Below are 25,825 nucleotides of genomic sequence, written 5' to 3' on the forward strand. Positions count from 1 at the left end.
CATAGCAACTACCCGTTTTCAAATGTGTTAACACATGCTAATGATACTAGAAAAAGAAAACAACGTGATAATCCTATTAGCATGCTAGTAACATGATAACCACATGTTATTGACATGCTAATCATACTAGACACATACTGATATCAGAATCATGCTAACAACATGATAATCATGTTAGCAATGTGCAAGTAACAGGATAATCATCCTAGTCATGCTAGCAACGTTTAAGCAACCACATAGCAACACCAAAAAAGGGCCTAGGGAACGCCTAGAATATCCTAGCAGCTTCCTAGCAACCACCCATTTTATTTAAGCAACTGAATAGCCACCACTTACATTAGTATCCTATTTTTAATACAAACTGTTCTCACTGGAGCCGCTCTATCTTTTCCAACAGATTCAACTTTCAATTTCCTGAAAAACCTGGAAAATGTGTTAACATGCTAATAAGGCTAGAAAAAGGTTAATAATGTCATAATCATATTAGCATGCTAGTAACACGATAATTATGCAATTATTATGTGATATTGACATGCTAATCATACTGAAAAGATACTAACAACATGAAAATCATGCTAGCAACATCCTTGTAACCTGCTAATCGTTTGGTTAGCATAATGCTAGCGTTATGCTAACCAAATGTTATTGGCATGCTTATCATACTAGAATCATGCTAATCATGTAAGGATCATGCTAACAACATGATAGTAACAATAATAACATGCTAATTGTGACAGAAACATGCAAACAACATGATAATCATGTTAGCAGTTTGCAAATAACAGGTTTATCATGCTAGAATCATCTTAATTATGCTAGCAATATTCTAGCAACCACATAGTAACACCCTAAATTTGGTTTATACTTCTGTGTCGAGTGATCAGCGTGACCTATGGTGCATGCCTTGCGCATAGTCAAGCATTTATACTTCTGTGTCCTGTTTCTGTTGCTCTGCATTAAAACTTCCGAAATGCTAGCTAGCAGTGGGATTTTTTGTTTCTCTGTGTCGAGTTTCTTTGCTGTTTAATTTTTCTTTTTTTTTCTGAACGCTACCTTAATGTACAAGTAGCTAATACTCGCTCATGCATAGGCGGGAACCGGTGAACATGCAACTACTTTAATCATAAGGTAAACGCAAAACAGCAGTTTCCATCTGGAGCTCCTCACAGGACTCGACACTTGTAAACACTCGCTCTAACGGGCTCACGGCTCACACTCATCACAGCTACTCAAGCTGACCAATCACAGAGCTTGCGCTACGCATTGTTACGAGATGTGGTTACATTTTTTGAGAGGAACACGTCTGCGTCAGCCAAGGCAAGGGCTATGCGACTGCCTGCAGGCTGTGCTGGAGCAAACGTGTGCGCTTGACGCAGAAGTATAAATCAGCCTTTACAACTGCCTAGGGACCACCTAGATTATTCTAGCAACCACCCATTTTATTCAGCCAACTGCCTAGCAACTTATATTACTGCCTTATTTTAAACATACAAACTTTTTTTAGGCTTTTAAAACTACTTCAAACTTTCAGGCTTGTCTTTCTTAAAGTTTGTCTACGTATGTTATCAACTAGTTTGATATTACTTTTTACTAATAACGTACTGTTTTTTTTAACTTACTGTGGTTTTTGATGGACAGGATGGCGTGTGGGAAGTGAGGTGCTATTTAAATATAGCACTTATCTTCTACATTGTGCAATGTGTGTAAAACAGGTCAGAGGTCAACGAGGGTCATGACCTTTGCCCTCACAGAGCTCTCTTTGGTCTGGTTGTTAACTTCACTCTGAAATAAAACATGACTGACCGTTCAAACATAACACGCCCTTATAAAAACAAATAAAAACAGAGAGCTGTGGTTTTGTTGTTAAACCACACCAAATGCTGGGTTGTTGTAGCTCAATTGGGTAAGTTCCTTCAAAAAGTAATTAATTACATCTTTATAAATGTGTTTCAATTACTTTTATAATACATTTTCTGAAAAGTAACCTGTTTACACAGTAAGTAATTGAATTACATGACTAAATACTAAAAGTTCAGAGAAATTCCAATGCATAGACAATAGAAAGTAAACTCTTAATGGGTTTTAGAAGTCAAACCTTTTAGTGTTGTTTAAAAAAAACACTTCAATTCTACGCAGCATATGTATGAAAAAGCTAAATGTTTTAAAGTAATGACACTAGAGTTGAGTTGAAAGATAGACATCATGATGCTGAGCCAGTATTGTGAATCTTAGCCCCACCCCCAAACCCCCCTACTGAAAAAAACAGCTTAAACCAGCCTAGGCTGGTTGGCTGGTTTTAGCTGGTCGACCAGGCTGGTTTAGAGGGGTTTTGGCCATTTCCAGCCTGGTCTTAGCTGGTCAGGCTGGGAGATGACCAGCTAAAACCAGCTTGACCAGCCTAGCCAGGCTGGGAGCCCAGCCAAAACCAGCTATGTCCCGCTTAAACCAGGCTTGTCAAGCTGGTTTTAGCTTGATTTAGCTGGTCATTTTCCAGCCTGACCAGCTAAGACCAGGCTGGAAATGGCTGGAAACCAGCCTGGAAATGGCCAAAACCCCTCTAAAACCAGCCTGGTCAACCAGCTAAAACCAGCCAACCAGCCTAGGCTGGTTTAAGCTAGATTTTTCAGCAGGGCCACTCGTGAAAAATACACACTTAGTCCCCGTTTACACGAATACGAACAAAAAAGATCCACAACGATGCTGACGTTTCATTTAGCTTTTATGAAAAGCACTCCATCCACATTATACTGCTAAAAAAAACTCACATCACATGACCACACACACACTCTGTCATGCAGCATGTGTGCTCGTCTGTGCTCCAGCCGTCATCAGGTGCTCTGAGCACAAAACCCCAGAGAGCAGTGCACGTCGGACAGTTTATCAAGGATGTACCGCTGGATGGCGTCTCCCTATAGCTGTTAAACGGGATATTTAATTAATCTTGTCTCTATCTGACAACTCTTCTGTCTTTTGAATCTATCAGGTAAGGTGTCACAGCGTCAGTACACTGCTTTAGTTTACCTCTGATACTGTTGGTTGGTTCGTGTTGGTTGTGCACCTTTTTTACCAACCAAGTTTGCAGACGCCATTATACTGACACAGATCACTCTGCCTATTCATGCCAGAGTCCTGCGGAAAAGGTGATTGACAGGTGTAATTTGTGTGTAACTTCTCTATATTTATTTATGATGAAAGCAAAGACCATGCGGGTCAGGTAGTTGAAACGGTAGGCTACAAATAATTGATTCGTTACAAATTCATTCATTATTCATAAATAATAATTTCACCTCCGCCTATGTCGTCGATCCCGATGTTTCACATTAGACATTGTACGATGCCAAATTGGTCAACATCGCCCAACCCTCAATGACATCATTTCTCATGCACACCATATATTGACACCATTTTTCTAAAACGTTTCATTGTTTGTAAGCATACATTGTCAGATTAATATATATATATATGAAAATATACACAATTACTGGGGTTTTCTGAATGTTTACCCTATATTGTTGTTGACTAATTTCTCAATGCATTTTTGCTTAAGTACATGCAATTATCTTGACAAATATAGATCTTTTTATAAATAACTCTGTAAACTAGGCATGGGACAATAACCATTTGTGGAGAGGTGAGCGTGATCGAACACCCAATAAGGGGGGAGAGCATGCTCGGAGCCCAGCGGCTAATCAGCAGGTCAATCAGAAACGATAAATTACACCTGTCTTTCTAGTGATTGGCCCGGAGAGACTCCCGTCTTAAGGAGAACAGGAGGAGCAGTCGAGAGAGGAGAGAGCACACACACATACACGCAGTTGCGAGTGTTGTTCATTTACAAAAATAAAATATATTACTTACCTGATATCGCCGACCCTGTCTTCTTCTTCCCACACAACAACGAAGTTATCCAAATATGTCTCTTTAAATTGTAAAGAAATCTGTGTTTTTGAAACAAATGAAGACAGCAGAAGTCTATAGCCCCTATCACACATACAGACCTTTACGGAAAATTACCGGCAATTTTCCAGAAAGGTGTGTATGTGTGAACAGGTCCTTTTTGAAAATACCGCTAAATTCGTTCTGGCTATTGTCCGGAAGTTGTAACATTACCGGTAATTTGCTGGAATGCTGCACTGCATGAACGCAAAAGGAAGATTGCCGGAAAGAGAGCGTGCACGTCTAGAACGTGCTGACGTGAGACGCCTTCTTTAGCCAATCAGAACAATCAGACGCATTCATCGAAGTTGTTCACAACATTGATCCATTCACAGAGCTTGTGATGTAGTCAAATGTTTACAAATACAAGCGCAGCCATTTAGAGCTCATTTCTGGTTAATGATGTCAGAATTTACCGGTATTTTGGAATGGATGTGTGAATTCTCTTTTCCGTGAAAATTCCGTAACGTCCTCGCCTGTGTGAACAGCGCTTTTTTGAATTTACTGGTAAAGTCATTTCGGTAATTTTCCAGATATTTACTGGTATCAGTGTGTGAAAGGGGCTTATGATTCACTTGGATTGTTTAGCCGGACATGTTTACTGCTCCAAAATATTTTAAAGGTTTTTTTAATTGGGAAAAAGTAGTTGTTTTGACCCAGATATTTAAAAAGAATTTATTTTACAGCAGTCATCACAATAACGTGAAACCGTGATATTTTTATCCAAGGTTTTCATACCATCAGAATCTTATACCGGCCCATGCCTACTGTAAACTATATTTGTATATCAAAATATATACAATTACTCTGCTTCTCTGAACTGATTTATACAGAGCTGTGGTATTCATGTACAGCATTTACCAACATAAGTGACAGTTTACTTTATTTTTAGTTACTATTTTACTTGCAACTAATTACAACCAACACTGTCAAATATGGACAAACCTAAAGTAAATTAATTAAATTAAAATGGCACTTTTTAACCCCATGGTTGCGTCATATGACTCAAGCTTTAGTTATAACAATCCAGGGTTTATAGAGTACACACTAACCATGTTTTATTTACACTGTTAACGATTTTTGTAAACGACAGTATTTAACTATGATATGCACTGCACTTTACTGTAGGACAGTTAGGCGGTATGTTACTGTATTTTAAAGTTGCATTGTGAACATAACTGTACATTTTACAGTGAAGATATACATATAATTCTGTAAATAAATCATATACAGCAAGATAAATAGTGCTGTAAATACAGTATTTTTGCTGTAATTAATTTACAGTAAGTTACTTGTGAATTGCTGCCAGTAGGTTACTGTAGATTCTTCAAGAAATTGTTAACACTGTGTGGTATTTGTGGGGAAATTGTGGTAATACAAATGGCAAGCAATACACAGAGGAAACCTGGTTATGGCACCTTTACTAAAATAAAATTATTATTATTATTAAAAGGTGCCACAACAATGCCTGTGACAAACATATGATATTTAGGAAAAATGTGGAGCATGTTGAAGGACTGAATTCTGCGATTTTGACTTGGGGACAGGGAGGGGGTAGAGCGAGTCAAAGTATGTCCAAATGTGTGCACTTAAATACACACCCAAAAATTCACAACATTATAATTAGCTGTTTTTCAAGTTCAGTTTTTTTTTTAAAGGAGCATGTTTTTAAACACAGTGTTGCGTCAAATTTGGACAAACCCAACATTGCAACATTTTTTAAACTGTATTTTTTAACCCAGCTGTTGGGTTTGTCCATATTAAATCCAGCATTGGGTTTAACACTTACGTTTACATTTTTCATTCATTCATTTTCCTTCGGCTTAGTCCCTTTATTCATCAGGGGTCACCACAACTAAATATGTTTTACGCAGCAGATGCCCTTCCAGCCACAACTCAGTACTGGGAAACACCCATGCACACTCACGTTCACACACACACACATACACTACAGCCAATTTAGCTTACCCAATTCAGCTACAGCGCATATTTGTGGACTGTGCTGGAAACAGGAGCACCCGGAGGAAACCCATGCCAACACAGGGAGAACATGCAAACTCCACACAGAAATGCCAAATTGCTGTGAGGCGACAGTGCTAACCACTGAGTCACTGTCCCACCAAGTTTGCATTGCGTTTGTGCAACTAAATTCTAATCTAATTACGACAAACTATATCGTTGGAAAGGTCTAAGACTTCTGAATACATAGTTTACCATTGTTGTTGGTTATGTAGGAAGAGTAATAGATTTAAACACATTTACTGCCACCCGAACACCTGTGGGACCATTTACGGTTCCGTATTTAAACCATAATATTGTACGTTAAACGTAAAGCATTCATGACAAACTGTCATTTAAAAGCTTAAAATTTCTAGTTTCTTTTCATTTCTGATAGATATTACTAAGCATGTATGAGTGTGTGTGTGAATGTGTGTGTGGATGCTTCCCAGAGATGGGTTGCGGCTGGAAGGGCATCCGCTGCGTAAAAACTTGCTGGATAAGTTGGCGGTTCATTCTGCTGTGGCGAACCCGAATTAATAAAGGGGCTAAGCCGACAAGAAAATGAATGAATGAATGAATGTTACTAAGCAACAGCGTAAGGCTGGGCGATTAATCGAAAAGTAATCAATTCTAGATTCAGAATGTTGATTTCGACCTATTTTGTCCAGGTCAATTTTTTCGAATACTTTCCCTACTGTGTGTGGAGTCATGTGACTCTGCTCTGTTAAGGCTAAATTATACTTATTCACTTCTGCCAAGGCCACGTGTACAGTCCAGCACAGCCTTCGCATAAACACACCTCTCTCTCTCTCAAAAAAAAAAAACTTTAGTACAAGCTTTGTGATTGGTCGGTTTTGTATAGCGGTGAAGACGGTGGACAGTGCAGAGAGCTGCATTTTAGCATATGGGTGTTTTAATTTCAGTTGTTCAGCGTTGATTTTCAATAAATAAGCATAGATAGTAGATAGTGTCTTTCCAGTGATGGGTTGCAGCTGGAAGGGCTTCTGCTGCGTAAAACATATGCTGGATTAGTTAGTGGTTCATTCCGCTGTGGTGACCCCAAATCAATAAAGGGACTAAGCCGAAAAGAAAATGAATGAATGAGTAGATAGTGTGTGTTTACATCAATTATGTTAAAACTAACTAATAAACCCTACATTCAAAAAGCTCTCACTTGTAATAAGTGAGCATATTTACTGTCCAACACCTGCCAGTGAACTATGAGGGCCAAAAACTAAAATAAACAAAAAAAAAAAAATCGTTCATTAATCATAATCGAGTTAAAATGTTCAATTAATCAAGATTTTGATTTAAGGCCAAATCGCCCAGCCCTAGCAACAGTTAATTATTAATTTGCAACAAGGACAACGTCATCTGATTCATAAAGCATTACTTTGCTACAGCAATCCACATGGACAAAAACTGTGGGCGACAGTTAAGGGATTTAAATATGTTTGTTTTTTTATATATACTGTTTATTTATATTTTCATTTATTATAAGCAATCATTTGTAGTTAATGAGTTAATATGTTTGTTTTTATTTGTAAAGCTTTAGTTAGTAAATTACCACATGTAGTTTCATGGTGTGTACTGTTTAAATACTTATAATACCTGATCAGCAGATAAAGTGCCATTTTTTTCCCAAAGAGACAGGTCAATCTGCATTCTCTAAGGGTGCTTTCACACTTGCCTTTTTTAGTTTGGTTGAATCACACTAGAGTTTGTTTGGGCAGGTGTAAATGCAGCAATCGCACTTGAGTGCGCAACAAAAATGGACCAAAAAAGTGTACCAAGACCTGCTTGAAGAGGTGATCTCAGTACGCTTTCAAATGAGCCCTGAAGCGGTTCATTTGTTGTGAGAATATGATCCGAACTAAATCAGACCCAACTGCAAAAAATACATCTGGAAATGTATAGTTTGCCTAAAGTAATGTATACAAACTATATGAGCAGGGATATAATCAGTCAGGGCAGTCGTAGCTCCGTAGTAAAAAGCGACATTTTATGTCTGCTGGTTTGTTTACTTTGTTTACTTGGAGTTCTATTGGCATGTGAATTCTGACCAATAGAAAAGCAGCTTAGGCAATGTATTCAATAACATCTGGCCAATGAGAGATGTGGATTTTGTCAGACGACTGCATTTTGGTTTTTTAACTGGTTCGGACCAAAGCAATCAGTGTGGAGTGAAAACGACCCAATGACGGCAGAAAATGCTACAATGTATCATATGTTGCTCTGGTCCGAACCAAATGAACCGAACTACAGATGTGAAAGCACCGTAAGTTAGCTCCATTTGTGTGGAATGAGCTTTAAGATGTACTGCATATGAAATCTGTGCCATATATCGCTAAAGTTAAAACTATTTTAAAATCTGTCCATCTAGAACAGTGCACATGTTTTAATAATTGATCATGTTTATAATTTATATATTTTGTGTGTCTATGTGTTGTTGTAACTCTGTCCTAGGCTTCCTGTCTTGATCAGGACTCCCTGGTAGAATAGATATTGTATGTCAATGGGACATTCCTGGTTAAATAAGTAAATAATATATTTAGCCAACTAACCTGAACAAACAATTAATAATGCATTTATTACAGTATTTATTCATATTGGTTAATGTCAATGAAAAACAGTAGGCCTACACTGTACAAACATATTCGTAAATTAGCAGTTTTAACTATTTTGTGTTTGATGTTTTTATTTTTACCCATGAATTTATGCTTTTGAGTTGCATTATGGGATCTTGCTCTTTCTTCCAACTACTTTTAACATTAAAACATTTTGAAAACTTGACTTTCATGAACATTTTTAATAGTTTAAAGTGATACATTATCTTGGTTGGTGTTATTACGCTACAGAAACCTTGTAATAAACCGCCAGTACATTTTCTGTTATTTCACAGATTTGTTTCTCTCTATATTATTATTTCTTACACATTAGATTATTTAAAACTACTAAAATGTCAATAAAAGTTTATTTGCTCAACTGTAGAGTTTAATTTTCCACATCAAAAGTCGACAGAGCAGAGATCAACATCCCATAACCTTAAATAAACACAAAACACTTGTGAAAAATACAGAAACTGTTAATATTTTCAGTGTATTTATTAGTTGTTGTTGATTTAACAAATGTACACTGTAAAAAAAAGTGATTACTTGGGTTATTTTACGTTTGAAAAGTCTGTAAACCTGTTGCCCTAAAAGAAACAAGTTGATTATCCTTTTAAAAAGTCAGTAAACGCATTCACTTACCTTATAATTATAAAGTAAACAAACTGTGTGTGTAATTCAAAGGCAACGAGTTTAAAGTCAACTAATTGCAGTGTAGTCGTAAGTTTTAGCTATATGGTTATAAACGCTGTTTGGTTTGTGTTCAGTAAAGAATTAAAGTCTGACCAAGTTCATTCATATAGTCTATTAGTTTGTCCGAATCATTGTGAATTTGAGCCCCAAACACATTAACCCACATGCCAGTGTTTATATTTGGATGACGTTTACTCACATGCCTTTGTGTACCTACAAATCTAATAGCTGAAACCCATTTTTATGCGGCGATTTTAGACAGTGACAGCTGTTACTCAAGCTTTAGAGCCCAAAACTCACCCTGGCCACGGGCGGTTGCGTCATCAGGGGTGTGTGTGTGTGTGTTCATTTGCGTCATAGCGCGGGAGGAGTGGCGGAAACGGAGGCTCTATAAGAATACCGGCTACGAGAGCGACGCTTCAGGAATTTTAAATCATTTTCACTTGAGTGTTCAACCGTTACACCGACGACGGTTTTTTATTTAAATTTCCGTTATTCGTTTCTCCGGTGCTTCGTCGGATATTTTATTCACATCTGCCGCTTTAGAAACACTGAAATTTCCGTTCTGCACTGTTCAAGGACCAAAGCAGCGACTTGAATCATGTTTCCCGAGAGCAACACTGGGTACAGTATTATTATTTATCTTTACACAGTTCAGTTAGTAGTTTCTTTAGAGAGTTTTTCACGTGTTGTGTTTAGATTGTGAATTTAATTTGAATCCCGCTTTACTGTAGATACAGCAAGAACTTTGTTAGTTGTTTAAAGTTGATGTTTCTCAATTAATTAATTCATTCATTCATTATAGTTGTGAAGTGAAGTTAATCGAGTTCTGTCGGTGAGGAGCACGTGGTGATGCGCGGGTGTGTGTCTGGAACAGCTGCCAGTGGGCGGAAACTGCTGCTCCGTTTTCTGTGTCGTGATTTATAGGGACAGTTCACCCCGAAATAAATAATATGTCATCGTTTACTTTCCTGCACTTGTTCCAAATGTGTTTGAGTTTCTTTCTTCTGTTGAACACACAAAAAAGATATCCTGAAGAATGTTGGATAGGAAACAGCCATCGACTTCCTTATTTGATGAGGAGATCCCCCTCAAAAATGTGTAACGTTAAAGCGCTTTGAGTGTTCACAAAAGTGCTATATAAATGTAAGGAATTAACATAATTATTAAACAGGGTTTCTGCTGGGTGTTAAAAGTCTTAAGGGTCTTAAATATAAAAATCTCAATTTTAGGCCTTAAGTCCTAAATTCACTGAAACATTTTGTTGTAGGTCTTAAATCTTTTTTAAATAGGTCTTAATTTTTTCTTGTTTAAGTATTGCTACCCAATCTGGCCAAAACCCATACAATCCATCTCAATAAAACTTTAAACGTTTTTTTTTAAAGTAAATTTTTCATAATGATGTAATTATTTTCTTTTCAATAACCTTTGTTTAAAAGTTCTCCATATTTATTGCTGAGGACACCGACCTGGACAGATTATTCTCCAAGGATTTAATTTATTATCGTTTTTAAACTTTTAAAACATTTGTTATTATTTTTTATTTAAAAAAAAAAGTTTATGTTGGGGAAAAGTGTATGGATACAAGTAGAACTTGCCTGTTTTTACACAATATCTAAACTATTTAGCTAAGAAAAAAAATCTCAAATATTTTAAGTGTTTATTATTTATGTATTATTGTATTATTAAATGTATTAAATTATAATTTTTTTAATAGGTCAAATAAAAATCTTTTTCATGTGGGCCGTTAGAAAATTTACTTAGCCTTCAACGCTTTATGAGTCAAAAAAATAATTCATAATGGTCTCAAAAATGTTCTAAAAAGTCTTACATTTAACTCGATGAAACCTGCAGAAACCCTGATTGAAATTTTTGCTAGGCTTACTATCGATGTCAACAATTCTTTAAAGAAAAATCTTGCTTCAGTTTAACAGAACAGAAGAAATAGGTTCTTAAAAGTTCGAACCACTTCAAATGTGAATTAATGATGAGGACATTTTTTTAGACATTTTTTTTTTACTGTCTCTTTAAGAGCGGACATTTTGGGTTTTAAACGCTCAGAATTATGTAATAATTGAAACAGGCTCCCATTTAAACAAAAGTCAGCTGTTTTCGTTTGTTTTTAACATCTCAAAAATGAGAATTTTGATTTGTATTTCAGTTTCCAAAAAGTATAATAGTATTATTGTAAAATAATAATTAAAAAAACATAATTAAAACACGTTATATTTAATGTGCTCATCAAAATAGCTTTCCCCTACACTATATAAACTTTTGGTAACCCTTTAAGTACCAATTATCACTATTAACTAGTGGCTCATTACTAGGGCAAGACAGAATCTGCTACATTTATGCGGAATGATTTTGGGAGTATCATAACTAAAAATATGTTAAATAAAAAATAATACATTTTAACTTTTATTTAATATTTACAATGCAAATCCTATTAGATCAGTTTATTTAGTAAACAAAGCAAGTCTTCTATATAATATATCTGCTAAAACACAGAAATCATTACTTTACAAACTGTATTGTAAGTAAATCATATCAACGCTTTCATATTAGTCAGTAATATTACTGAAATTAATAAAATAAACTGAATAAATAACAATTTACACACATTTACAAACAACTAAATAAATAGATTCAATGATGGGCTGGAAATCTGCAGATTTCTCTGCATGTAGATTTCGTGCTGGCCTACTCATTACCTACCAAATATTAGGATATTGGCTATTTATTAGCACTAATGAAGCACATATTCTACATCCCTAATGCCAATACCTAACGACTACCTTAATAACTATTAATAAGCAGCTAAATGGGAGTTTATTGAGGCAGAAGTCAAAGTTAATGCTTTATTAATAGTGATAATTGTACTTCAAAATATAGTGTGACACAAATATCCAGTCATTGACTATCCCAGATTGGCTATTAGTTAGCAAATCAACTAAAGTTACCTTAGGAAACGAGACTAACAGTATTTTTTATAGTGTTTTTGGACATTGGCTGTTTTCAGATTTTGCTTATATGTTTTGACAGCCTAAAATGTGTACTTTCTACAGTTAAATCTACTTTCGAAGTCAACTTAGGCCACAGTGCTAATCATAAAGACGCTCAGTCACCGAAGGTTTATTTCAGTATCAGATTCTCCGGTTACAGCAGTGGTGTTGAAAAGTGGCTCACGTTTCAGATCTGCCAACATTATTATTATTTTTTTTTTTTTTGATATCTGCACACTTCATAGCCATTCAGATCTATTACAGAATTTGGTATTGAAACTATATAATATATAAGCAGAAGCTTTTGTTTATTTATACAACTTGCATAACTGATGAATATGAATGTGTGTAGTATGAACGTGGCTTCTGATTGGGAAGTGTGTGTGTGTGTGTGTGTGTGTGTGTGTGTGTGTGTGTGTGTGTGTGTGTGTGTGTGTGTGTGTTTACATAACCAGCGCTCTCAAGAATTTTTCCGCTCTTTCTCTCTCTCTCTCTCTTCCCATGTTTTTCTCTATCACATCATTGTGTTATATAGGCAAAACTGGCCATTTACACAAGCTGGAAAAAAGAAAACAGAACAAACACAAATCAGAACATTGTAGTTTTGTTTTGGTGAAATCAAGAATTATGTGGGATTTTCTTTATTATTCTTTATTAAGTCTATTGATGCATTTGTCACATTTGAAAGCATTTGATGCAGCAACAAGACGTTTTCATGGTGAATGGTTACTTTATTTATTTTTAAATGTACTATATTGTAGTATAAGTAGGCTCGTGCAGAAATATGACGATTTTTTGCCCATCAACTGTATTTATTTACTTGTGTAAATATATATTTAGTCCGTTTTTATATTGATATCAGTTATATTATTGGCTGATGTGCAAATGTTTACATGATTTATTTACAATAATACAGTTTGTGATGTAATGTCCTCTGTCTTTTAGTATATATATATTTTTTTTTTCTTTTTTTTTCTTTTTTTTATTATTATTATTATTATTATTATTATTATATGAGAGACTTGCTTTTTTTGTTAACCAAACAATTGGGTCTAATTAGATTTGGATTGTAAACCTTAATTATTATCTTTTTAAGTTGTTATTTTTGATTTGCTGTTTTCAGTTACTATACTGCCAAAATCATTCCACATAAGTCTGCAGATTTTTTAATTTAAGAAATTGTGTGCAGAAAATTAATAAAAAAAAAAACAAATGATTATGAGTGTGTATCATCAATATTTTATGTAATTTTTAAGATTGATGTTTAATGAAAGTTGTTTAATTTTCTCTCTCTCTCTCTCTCTCTCTCTCTCTCTCTCTCTCTCTCTCTCTCTCGTGATTTGGAAAAGTCAAGGTTTTAAAACCCCTAAAATTATTAGTTATACTGTTCCTAAGGTATGCAATTGAAGTCAGAATTATTCGCCCCCCTGTTTATTTTTTTTTTCTCAATTTCTGTTTAACAGAGAGAAGACTTTTTTTTCAACACATTTCTAAACATATTAGTTTTAATAACTCATCTCTAATAAATGATTTATTTTATCTTTGCCCTGATGACAGTAAATAATATTTGACTAGATATTTTTCAAGACACTTCTATACAGCTTAAAGTGACATTTAAAGGCTTAACTAGGTTACTTAGGCAAGTCATTGTATAACAGTGGTTTGTTTTCGTAGACTATTAAAAATTATAGCTTAAAGGGGCTAATAATATTGACCTTAAAATGATTTTAAAATATTAAAAACTGCTGAAATAAAACAAATAAGATTTTCTCCAGAAGAAAAAAAATATTATCAGACAGACTGAAAATTTGCTTGCTCTGTTAAACATCATTTGTTGAATATTTAAAGGAGAAAAAGAAATTCAATGGGGTGTTAATTATTCTGATTTCAACTGTATGTAGAGTTTTTTTTACGTATTCTTTACGACTATTTAATTTAATTTGAGTTTAAGACAACAGTACCACCAGCAGAACAGAACTACTGGTCACCCCATGATTCAGCAAATATCTGAAAATCAAATCGCTTATAAATCAACAACTAAGCATACCATAGACCTGAGCAGTGCAGTGGCTTTACAGTGTATCCAAACAAAAGCAAGATCTCCAAAGATGCCTTTACAAGCTGTAAAGAAATCAGTGTTTTTGAAACTAACCAAGGCAGTAGAAGTCGATGATTTATTTTAATGATTAGGCCTGACATGTTTATCGTGTAAAATATTTAAAATGCCTCTTAAAAGAAATTATATTGTGTTCAATGGGGGAAATGTTTTTTTTTTATTATCCAGAGATTCCAGACGTTTAGAAAGAACTTATTTTAGAGAATTAATCGCAATACTGTGAAGGTTTTATCCAAGGTTTTCATACTATTAGAATCTTATACCAGCCCACGCCTAAATGGTGAGTGAATGAAGCTTTATGTTTGTTATATGAAGAGGATGTGCTGTTTTTTGATTGGTGATTAAACAGTTTTGTGACATTTTGTTAAAATTGTACTTTGACTTTTAAACCTCTTTAATTTTCAAATATCTAAAGACAAAGTCTCTTTCTGTCTGCCTGCAGGTACAGTTTCGAGGATTGCCAGGCCACCGCTGATTGGCTCCTGTCCCAGACTGCAGTGCGCCCTCTGGTGGGCATCGTGTGTGGTTCGGGTTTGGGTGGATTGGCTGATGCTCTGAAAGACCAGGTGGCCTTCAACTACCGGGACATTCCTAACTTTCCCCAGAGTACAGGTGAGGCTTTCTCAGATACAAATCAAGCCAAAATTATTCACCCTCCTGTAAATTTCCAATATTAAGAAAATGATGTTTAACAGAGTCAGGAATTTTTCACAGTATTTCCTATAAAAAATTCTTCTGGAGAAAATCTTTTTTGTTTTATTTCGGCTAGAATAAAAAGTGTTTAAAGCCATATAAGGGTCAATATTATTAGCCCCCTAAAAACAATATTGGTTTTGCATAGTCTACAGAACAAACCACTGTTATACAATGACTTGATTAATTACCCTGATTACCCTAATTAACCAAGTTAAGCCTTTAAACGTCACTTAAAGCTGAATACTAGTATCTTCAGAAATATCTAGTCAAATATTATTTACTGTCATCATGGCAAAGATAAAAGAAATCAGTTATTATAACTGAGTTATTAAAACTATCATGATTAGAAATGTTAAAAATAATATACAGGGGGGTGAATAATGCTGTCTTCAACTGTATGTAAAATACTGTATGCCTTGTCTCGTAAAAACCTGGGCTCTTATTTATAAAACTTCACTTAGATTTCGTCCTGAAAGGGAACATATACCAAAATAAGTACATTTATGTATTAATGATTATGGCTTATATGGGGATTTTAATGGTGTCAATATTTAAGTTAAAGCTGTGATGACTTTCAGCTGCGCACATTCTCCACAACACATGAGTTGTGATCTAAACAAACTTGATTGGAGAATGTGCACAGCTGTAAGTCAGCATATTTAACTTAACTGAGCCACTTTAAATCTTTTTAAGAGCCATAATCATTAATAAATACATTAACTTTTATTCTAGTGTACATTTTTTAGGATGGTTTCTATGCAAAGTTTTATAAACAACACCCCCAGGTCTTTACTTAAAAGGATAGTTCACCCCAGTGAACAATTACGCATTATTTACTCAAGTCATTTCAAGTCTTTTTGTTGTTGTTGTTGAACACAAAAGATATTTTGGGAAATGGTAAACCTTTTATACCATTAGAATTACATCAGGTAATTCTATTATCTAAGTGTTTAATTTAAAAAACATGACCTTTGTTTTGTTTGAATTGCCCGTTTACATCTTGTAATAGTGAATTTCTGAGATTACATTTAGTGATTCTGACTTTTCTTTCCTCATAATTCTCAGTTTATATCTTTTATTTTTACTATTTCTCCAGAAGTCATTTTTATTTCATAGCTCTGACTTTTTGTAAACAAGTTAACATTTTGTAAATCGCAATTCTCAAAACCTTTTTCTAATTTTGGGACATCATTGTTTTTTTTTTACTTCAGACTGAGTTTACATTTCCCGATTCTGACTTTTGAGTTCAATCTTTTAGTTTTGATTTCATATTTCTGACTTTTTTTTCTTCGATTTTAAAGTTTACATCTCGTAATTGTTGTCTGTTTGTTTGACTTTTGTTTGAGTTAAGATGTCAATTCTGAACGTTTTTCGTTCTACTTTATTTGTTTAAATCTTTTTATTATTGTTATTAATTCGATTTTTGAATCCTACATTCACAATTGTTCGCAATTGTTTACATTTTTAATTCTGACTTTTAACTTCTTAATTCACTGTTTATATCTTTGTTAAACAAATCCATACCCACTGGCACCCATAATTGGACAAAAAACAAATACTATGTAAATCAGTTACAGGTTTCCAACATTCTTCAGAGTATCTTCTTTTGTGTTCAACATTAACAAAATGAAGCAAAACGGCTTTGTGAGAAATGAGGAGTGAGCAAATACTAACAGAAATTTTAGTTTTGGGCGAAAGATCTATTTAAATCCTAAATTAACACATCGTCTCCTCATCTGCAGTTCACGGTCATGCGGGTCGGCTGGTGTTTGGCACTTTAAAGGGCAGGCCGTGTGTCTGCATGCAGGGACGCTTTCATCTCTATGAAGGATATCCCATCCAGAAGGTATGAAACACCTCTTATTATTTGCATTTAACAGTTTAAAAACTGGCTCAGTAGTTAGCACTGTCACCTCACAACAAGAAAGTCGCTGATTCGAGTCCTGGCTGGCCCAGTTGGCATTTCTATGTGGAGTTTGCATGTTCTCCCCATGTTGGCGTGGGTTTCCTCCCATAAATTGAGAAGTTTGTATGTGTGTGTGAGACTGGTAGTTGACAGTAAGTATGTAATGATATTGAAATATGATACTTTTAAGCTGCGTTTTTTTGAGCACAGACATTATTGTCCTCAATGAACTTACTTTTTTAAGCTAAAATTGAAAGGCCTCTGACTTCAATATCCATTTAACAGGAGCAAACCAAGTGCAGCAGACTTTACTCTAAACCACCTGATAAATCTAATTGTCTGATTGTAAACCCAATTAGATTTAACTGTTAGTCTTGTGTGTGTGTGACTGATTATTTGATGCTGAGGAGTGCAAACATTACATTACTTTTGCGTGTGTGTGTGTGTGTGTGTGTGTGTGCATGTGTGTGTACGTGTTTTTGTGACATTAGGACACAAATCTGTATAATGATGTGGGTATGACAGGTATTACAAGAAGGTGGTGAAATATGAGGACATTGCTCATGTCCTCATTTCTCAATAAGCAAGGGGGTTGGGTTTAGGGGTAGGGTCAGGTTAGGGCAATAGAAAATACAGTTTGCTCATGTAATGGAAATTCATTTTTAGATGAGCTTTATATGTTAGAAACTTGTCTAAGACTCATTATTACATGTGTGTGTGTGTGTATCTGTGTTCTCCATATGTTCATCATAAAACCTATGTGTACATTTTTCTAGATAACTATATTTCTTTAGGTGAAAGCTTTTTCATTATCCTAAGAAGGATGTGTGGTTGTTATGAGCATATAGCACGAACAGCAGAAGACACCTGATGTAATTGTAGATGAGGCCTTATTGGGAGTTGACCTCGTAAGCAGTACAAACTAGATAAAAAGGGGAACACACTTTGCTTTAGTATCTCACTCTGCAGAAGCTGTTGTTGCTGTATGACTGTGATCTTCTTTATAAAGAATAAAACTTGTAAAAGACATCCCGGGTAAGACTTTGTTTCTTGACCACTGAGAGAGCCTCCTTAGAGAAAATAGCCACTACACTCAGTATAAAACAATGGAAACCTATGTAATGTCCCCCACAATTTACAAAAACAAACGTGTGTGTGTGTGTGTGTGTGTGTGTGTGTGTGTGTGTGTGTGTGTGTGTGTGTGTGTGTGTGAAAATGTAATGCTAAAATAACAACATATTAGCAGATGTGAGTCTAAAGGTCAAGAACTAACTGCATTAACACCCACTATAACACACATTACCAATAATGCTCACACTGTGTGTCATCATCAATGGGGGAAAAACGTACTAAAATTGATTCCAACAATATTATTTTTCTGGCACGTTGTTGATGTGGTGTAAACTCTTCTATTCTTTTAAAGGGATAGTTCACTCAAAAAAAAACACTTACTTATCATTAACATTGCATTAAAAGGGTCCAAACCTTAATGACTCTTTTTTTTTTCTGTTGTACACAAAAATATATTTAATAAATGCCATTAATGTATTTTTCTCTACTATTCAAGTCAATGGGTACTTTAATTTTTGTGTGAACTCCCTTTAAATGTGCAATGTTTTATTTATATCTGTATCATTATAGTGTGTTAGTCATTATAGTTATCATCATTGGTGTGAAAGTAATAAAGTGAGTTTCAGATGGGGATGGATTGAATTTTTTGGCTAATATCGATAACTGATAACTCTTAAAATTTGGAGACTGATAACTGATATATTAGCTGATATAAAAGCAGATTATAGTGCACTGGACAAGACTAAACAAGTTTGACCTATGCATGTGCAGGGCAGGAAGTTCTGTACAACTACGTAATCTAAGGGCTTACAAACATCGGCCTAATTTTGATATTGGACCAGTAACTATAACATTAAAAATAGCATTTATCGGCCGCTGATATATCGTACATCCCTAATTTCAAAGCATTTGTTTTGTTGTTCTGCTGCAGATTACGATGCCGATGCGGATTTTCAAGATGCTGGGTGTGGAGACGGTGATTCTTACCAACGCTGCTGGCGGTCTGAACCAGGACTATAAAGTAGGAGACATCATGATCATCAAAGACCACCTCAACATGCCCGGATTCGCTGGAAACAACCCTCTGGCGGGACACAACGACGAAAGGTATGTTTATATGTGTTTATTATATTCACAGCGCTGCCTTTACATTAACACACTCACGCAATGCAGATGTTTGGACATGTGGAGATTCCACACATTCCCCTTATATAAGCCTTATATAAGTGTTGTTCTCCGTCAGGAGGGGGACTTTATTGCTATGTGGAAACTTCCACTATGGGGATTTCGTCAGAATCCCTCATAGTAGAAGTTTCCACACAGCACAGGGGTGTCCAAACTCAGTCCTGGAGGGCCGGTGTCCTGCAAAATTTAGTTCCAACCCCAATCACACACACCTGGGCTGGCTAATCAAGCTCTCACTAGGCTTTCTTGAAACATCCCTGCAGGTGTGTTGAGGCATGTTGGAGCTGCAGGACACCGGCCCTCCAGGACTGAGTTTGGCATAGCATTTCCACACCCCCCCTCGGGGAACGAGGGTTACTTTTGTAATCGTTACGTTACCATCTACTCCTTTTCTATGGGTTTGGAGAGAAGGTAACAAGGGAAACTTTTTTATATAGGAAACATTTTATGTAGGGTTTATTGGTCAAATGAAAACAGGCAAAAGAAGCTGCATGAATAATAAAGAGTTATTATTAAACCTAAAAAGTTTTTTAAATTTTCGGGATATTTAACAGAATCGCTGTGTGAACGTGACAATTTTACAGGTATAATAATATACAGTTGAAGTGAAAATTATTTCCCAAATGATGTTTAACAGCAAGGTTATTTTCTAATATTTTTTATTCTGGAGAAAGTCTTATTTGTTTTATTTCAGCTAGAATAAAAGCAGTTTTTTTTTTTTTTTAAAGCCATTTTAAGGTCAATATTATTATTATTATTATTATTATTATTTGTTTTGATCGTCTACAGCAGGGGTTCCCAAACTTTTTAGCATGCGACCCCTAAAATAACAATGCCAGGGACTCGCGACCCCCAATATCCTCTGAGGTGGTAATAAACACAGAAAACTTGCATGCAATGGCGCACACACACACCAATAGACTCAAGTCTATTCTTCGTTCAATTTTTTTTATGTATTTCAGTGCTGTAAATGGGCCAGAAAGTTTAACCTGGTGTTATAACATCAATCTGCTGCATCTGACGCTATTGCTGTCTTTAATAATGTATTTACCCCAGGGGTCGCAATCCAATAGAACAAGTAAATAAGCTACTATAGTAACTATAAACAACTGTTTTTTCTCTTCATTTGGTTATGGATAAAAGATGGTTTTTCTTATGGCCTAATATTAATAATAAGTAGATTTTTGGAAATCACCAGACGACCCCCCCCTTCATTGTTCCGCGACCCCTCAAGGGGTCCCGACCCCCACTTTGAGAACCACTGGTCTACAGAACAAACCACTGTTATACAATGACTTACCTAATTAACCTAGTAAAGCCTTTAAATGTCACTTTAAGCTGTATAGAAGTGTCTTGAAAAATATCTAGTCAAATATTGTTTACTGTCATCATGACAAAGATCAAATAAATCATTTATTAGAGATGAGTTATTAAAACTATCATGAGTAAAAATGTGTTGAATAAAATCTGCTCTCTGTTAAACAGAAATTGGGGGGAAATATACAGGGGGGCTCATAATGCTGACTTTAACAGTATATTGTTGATTTTCTTCAGGTTTGGAGTGCGTTTCCCCTGCATGTCTGACGCGTATGATCGAGAGCTGCAGCAGATGGCTCTGGATGTGGGATCAGAGCTGGGCTTCAGTGATTTCCTGCGGGAGGGGGTTTACTGTGTTCTTGGAGGACCGTCATTCGAGACCATCGCTGAGTGCCGCATGCTGCACAAACTGGGTGCTGACGCTGTCGGTAAGAGTCTACAGCTTCATTCATCATCCAATCAGACAGAGCTGTCATAGTTTATGCACACTAGTCTTTACCAGTTGATGCAGCTCTAGGCTAGTTTTAACAGCAGATGGTGCTCTAGACTAGTTTTTAACAGCAGACGGCGCTTTAGGCTAGTTTTTAACAGCAAAAGTTACTCTAGGCTAGTGTTTAACAGCAGGTGGCGCTCTAGACTAGTTTTCAGCAGCAGATGGTGCTCTAGTCTAGTTTTTAACAGCAGACGGCGCTTTAGGCTAGTTTTTAACAGCAGATGGTGCTCTAGGCTAGTGTTTAACAGCAGATGGTGCTCTAGTCTAGTTTTTAACAGCAGAAGGTGCTCTAGGCTAGTGTTTAACAGCAGATGGCGCTCTAGATTAGTTTTTTACAACAGACCGTGCTTTAGGCTAGTTTTTAACAGCAGAAGGTGCTCTAGGCTAGTGTTTAACAGCAGATGACGCTCTAGACTAGTTTTTTACAACAGACCGTACTTTAGGCTAGTTTTTTTACAACAGACGGCGCATTAGGCTAGTGTTTAACAGCAGACGGCGCTCTAGGCTAGTTTTTAAGAGGAAATGGTGCTCTAGGCCAGGGGTTCCCAAACTTTTCAGCCCGCGACCCCCAAAATAACAATGCCAGTGACTCGCGACCCCCAATATCCTCTAAGGTGGTTATAAATACAGAAACCTTACATGCGATGACGCAGACACACCAATTAAATTTGTGTCAGTGATTTAAATGTGCCAGAAAGTATAACCTGTTGTTATAAAATCAAAATGCATCTGACGCTATTGCTGTCTTTAATATAATGTAATTACCCCAGGGGTCGCAATCCAATAGAACTAGTAACTATAAGCTACTATAGTAACTATATAGTAACTATAAACGACTATTTTTATTTTCTGTATAGTTATGGATAAAATATGTTTATTCTTGTGGTTTAATAAAAATAAATAGATTTTTGGAAATCACCAGGCGACCCCCTTTCATTGCCCCGCGACCCCTCGGGGGGTCCCGACCCCCACTTTGAGAACCACTGCTCTAGGCTAGTATTTAACAGCAGACGGTGTTCTGGGCTAGTCTTTTAAGACCTGTTTTTAACAGCCGGTGATGCTCTAGGCTAGTTTTTAACACCAGACAGCGCTCTAGGCTAGTTTTTAACGGTTGATAATGCTCTAGGCTAGTTTTTAATGGTTGATAATGCACTGATAAAGTTTTGATAAAGGTTGATAAAGTTTTTTAACAGCAGACAGTGCTCTAGGCTAGTTTTTAAACTGCAGACGTGCTCTAGGCTAGTTTTTCACAGTGAATGGTGCTCTAGGCTAGTATTTAAGACTAGTTTTTAACAGCAGGTTGTACTCTAGACTAGTTTTTAAAAATGCAGACGCCGTTCAAGGCTAGTTTTTTAATAGTTGGTGTTGATCTAGGCTAGTTTTTAACAGCAGCGTGTACTATAGGCTAGTTTTTAACAGTAGTCGATGCTCTAGGCTAGTCTTTAAGGCTAGTCATTAACAGCAGACATACTCTAGGCTAGTTTTTAAATAGTAAGTGGCACTCTAGGCTAGTTTTTAACAGCAGACGGTGCTCTAGGCTAGTTTTTAACAGGAGACAGTGCTCTAGGCTAGTTTTTAACAGCAGACGGCGCTCTTGGCTAGTTTGTAATGCTAGTTTTAAAAAAGCAGATGGGGCTTTAGGCTGGTTTATAACAGCCGAAGAATCTGTAGAATTGCAAATGTAGTCTAGGCTATATTTATTATAAAAAAAAAAGTATGGAGTATAAAAGTCAATGGCTACAGGTTTCTGACATTTTTCAAAGTATCTTCTATTGTGTATAAAAGAAGATGAAAAAACTCATAAAGGTTTAAAAAGATAATGGAGATGTAAATGATGACAGAATATCTCTCTTTCAGGCATGAGCACAGTTCATGAGGTGATCGTAGCCCGTCACTGCGGGATGCGCGTCTTCGCTCTGTCTTTGATAACCAATAAAGCAGTTATGGATTACGACAGCGAGGAAAAAGCCAACCATGAGGAGGTCCTGCAGACGGGCAAACAGCGAGCGGAGCAGCTGGAGAGACTGGTGTCTACTATTATTACCCGGCTGGAGCACAACAACAACTACGCCTAAAACCGCTCAGGGCGGAAAATACCTGCTGCTCAACTGCCATTATTATGACGCACTGTTGGAGAAACTAGCAAGATTGTCCTAGAAGGGATACAGCTGCGGCCAGAAGTTAACAATAATTATTAATATTATTTATTAAATTACCTATTAAATTGTATTTTATTAACATCTACCCCAAGACTAGTCAACTCTTACTCTAATGTAAAAAATATTGTTGTACAGTGTCATAAAAATGAAGCTATATCGATGTGCATCCACAGCTGTATCCCTTCCAGACATCATGTTTCTTTCTCAAACAGTGTTGCACATCAGATCCAACATTAATCACAGACCAAAGAACATACAGAACTCATCTGTGAACACAAAACAAATGGTTGTTGTTTCAGAAACCATGTTTTACAGGTCAATTCCATTCAGCTGATGTTTATTTATGTTTATTGAATCTTCTTTTACAGCGCAATTCTGTCAGGGTGCGAATTATACATGGACAACTGTTCAATGGGGCCAAATTGTTTGGTTATATTAGTTTGTTAAATACATGTTTCATTAAATCAGATGCATGTATTTATTTAAATTACAAATAGACCATTTTGAGGGATGTAAACAAAAACAACCGTCCCAACATATTTCCTGTTTTACATTTTCCATTTTTACAGCTTCCGATAATCCAAATGTTGCCACATATTGATAAATAATGTTTTGATAACTGTTTTAACATTATTTCAATTCAATCATAATAATTCAATCATAACATAATGTTATAATAGCTGTTTTAACGTTATGATTGAATTATTATTGAATTTAATTGAAATAATGTTATAATAGCTGTTTTAACATTATGATTGAATTATTATTGAATTTAATTGAAATAATATTATAATAGCTGTTTTAACATTATGGTTGAATTGAAATAATGTTATGATAACAATAAGTTATGATTGAATTGTCTCTTGTTGCAGTTATGAATTAGTTTGATGACTACATTGAAATGGTCTATATTTTAATAAGTCGTGATTAATTTTTTGTTTTGAGGGTTATTTAGCGTTCAGTAACCTCATTTCAGAGGTCAAACTATACAAATTATTTTTAATTTAACTTTATTTAAGGTTATATGTTGATACAAACACCTATTTTACGAGAAAAGTGTCTTCTGAATACTCACGATGTCCGTTGGTGCTCTTCATCTGCCGGTGTCAGACGGTTGAAATGGCGCGATTATGAATGGTATGACCCGTTATAGGGGTGTTCAAATGTATATTTATATTATCTATTATTTTAATTATTAATATCATTATTAAAAGAGACGCATGAGAGATAACTAATGCTTACTATTAAAGGTCTGACTCCTGTACATTGTTTTGACGTCCTTTAGAGGGGGCTCATGAGTTATTCAGGAAAGTCCGTTCCTTAAAACCACCCCTGTGATTCGCACCCTGAATAGTTTCAGTCTTCATTGGTGTTCGGTCTGGTTAATATTTAGCTCTTATGTATATAGACTCGGTCAACAGGATAGTGCTTATGTTTTGTTTTTCATTTAAAAGTAATAATAATAATTGTTACATTCCTTTGAATGCTAATGTTTCTTATTTCTAACTTGACGTTTACAATTTTGCAGGTGTTTTAATTCTAAGAGATTGAATCGTCTGTAAAGCTTCAAATTCTTTGTAGTGTTTGTCTGAAGATGTACAGTAAAATATCATCTTTTTTAACATTATTAGTATAATTGGCTATTTATTATTTATGTCTCCATCTCGTTTATGGTGTGAGTTTTGTGTACAACACATTTTTGGGTGAACTATTTGTCAAAAAATGCTTGTCATATTTCTACAGAGCCATTGAAAGAAAGATGACATGGGGAAATACATGAGATGTCAGTTGAAATTACATCTCGGTGCTTTTTCTAAACTTTTGGATCCCCCTACAAACTTGTCATGCAAAAGCATTTAATAAATATAGATTTTTTGTCACATTTTGTATGTTGTCCGTTGTGTTGTCCAATATATATTCTCCAGGCTTGTTTTTTTATTTTTATTTTTATTTAAATGAACGTTTATTAAAAGTTTATTAATTATTCAATTTAAATGTCATTTTAGCGTGTTAAACAATTTTAAACTCTGCCTTTTAATTTAGAAGATGAGACCTTTTTGCACAGTGAGGGGCCGATCACAGCGGACTCGCATTTACATTCCAAAAACGCAAGGCGCACCACACTGCCTTATCCCTATTGTTGACAAAAAAGTGCGGTGCGCTTTGTACATCACTAGGCAATGACTGAATCAGCTGTGTATTGTGCGTGAGTGTTGCTGTTGATATTGTTACAATTGTAATATTTAAAAATATTGCTATATTCAAGATTTGTAAAGTAATACAGCTCTGGATTACTCAAAACAGTAACCACTAGTCTCTCCCCCATCTTTAAAAGTCTCCATAGTCGTTTTGACAACACAAACCCCGCTTTCACCTTAATGGAAACGCCGCCTCTGCTTTCATTTGATTGGAGAATAAAAAGACGCGACTGACGTAACACGCTTTTCCACTCAGAGCTGACTTCTTTAACTGCGAGCACACGGCACAAAAATGTGAGGCGCTTAGGGTGCATAAGCAAGCGGAAAACACTCACGACTATCAAAAAAAAAAAGGCGCCTCTCAACGCAAAAAGCGCGTTCTGTGTGATCGGCCCCTGACTTTTTTGATCATATGTAATAGATCTTATAAAAAAAAAAAGTGA

At 35.6% G+C, this 25,825-nt stretch overlaps 1 protein-coding gene and 1 long non-coding RNA gene across 2 annotated transcripts in view; one reads left to right on the forward strand and one right to left on the reverse strand.

Moving 5' to 3' along the window:
• LOC141375279 (uncharacterized) overlaps positions 1-19,108 on the reverse strand; it is a 51,642-nt gene extending 32,534 nt beyond the window's left edge. The window contains exons 1-2 of the long non-coding RNA XR_012383054.1: positions 19,018-19,108; positions 12,689-12,799 (exon numbers count right to left, since the gene is read on the reverse strand). This is a non-coding gene — a long non-coding RNA (uncharacterized lncRNA). The remainder of the gene's footprint in view (positions 1-12,688; positions 12,800-19,017) is intronic.
• pnp5a (purine nucleoside phosphorylase 5a) lies at positions 9,613-25,066 on the forward strand. The gene is made up of 6 exons (NM_213311.2): positions 9,613-9,863; positions 14,800-14,969; positions 16,796-16,899; positions 18,962-19,137; positions 20,770-20,960; positions 22,883-25,066. Exons 1-6 carry the CDS (start codon positions 9,841-9,843, stop codon positions 23,098-23,100), a joined length of 882 nt encoding a protein of 293 aa, NP_998476.1. The 5' UTR covers positions 9,613-9,840; the 3' UTR covers positions 23,101-25,066.
• The last annotated feature ends 759 nt before the right edge of the window (positions 25,067-25,825 follow it).

This window comes from Danio rerio, chromosome 7 (genome assembly GCF_049306965.1).
Source record: "Danio rerio strain Tuebingen ecotype United States chromosome 7, GRCz12tu, whole genome shotgun sequence".
NCBI lineage: Eukaryota > Metazoa > Chordata > Actinopteri > Cypriniformes > Danionidae > Danio > Danio rerio.

What these genes read in the sequence shown, in the direction of transcription:
- pnp5a (NM_213311.2), top strand. Translation starts at nt 9,841, where the DNA reads ATGTTTCCCGAGAGCAACACTGG. An exon ending in TTTCCCGAGAGCAACACTGG is followed by an intron (nt 9,864 to 14,799) that starts GTACAGTATTAT and finishes GTCTGCCTGCAG; the next exon opens with GTACAGTTTCGAGGATTGCC. An exon ending in ACTGGGTGCTGACGCTGTCG is followed by an intron (nt 20,961 to 22,882) that starts GTAAGAGTCTAC and finishes TCTCTCTTTCAG; the next exon opens with GCATGAGCACAGTTCATGAG.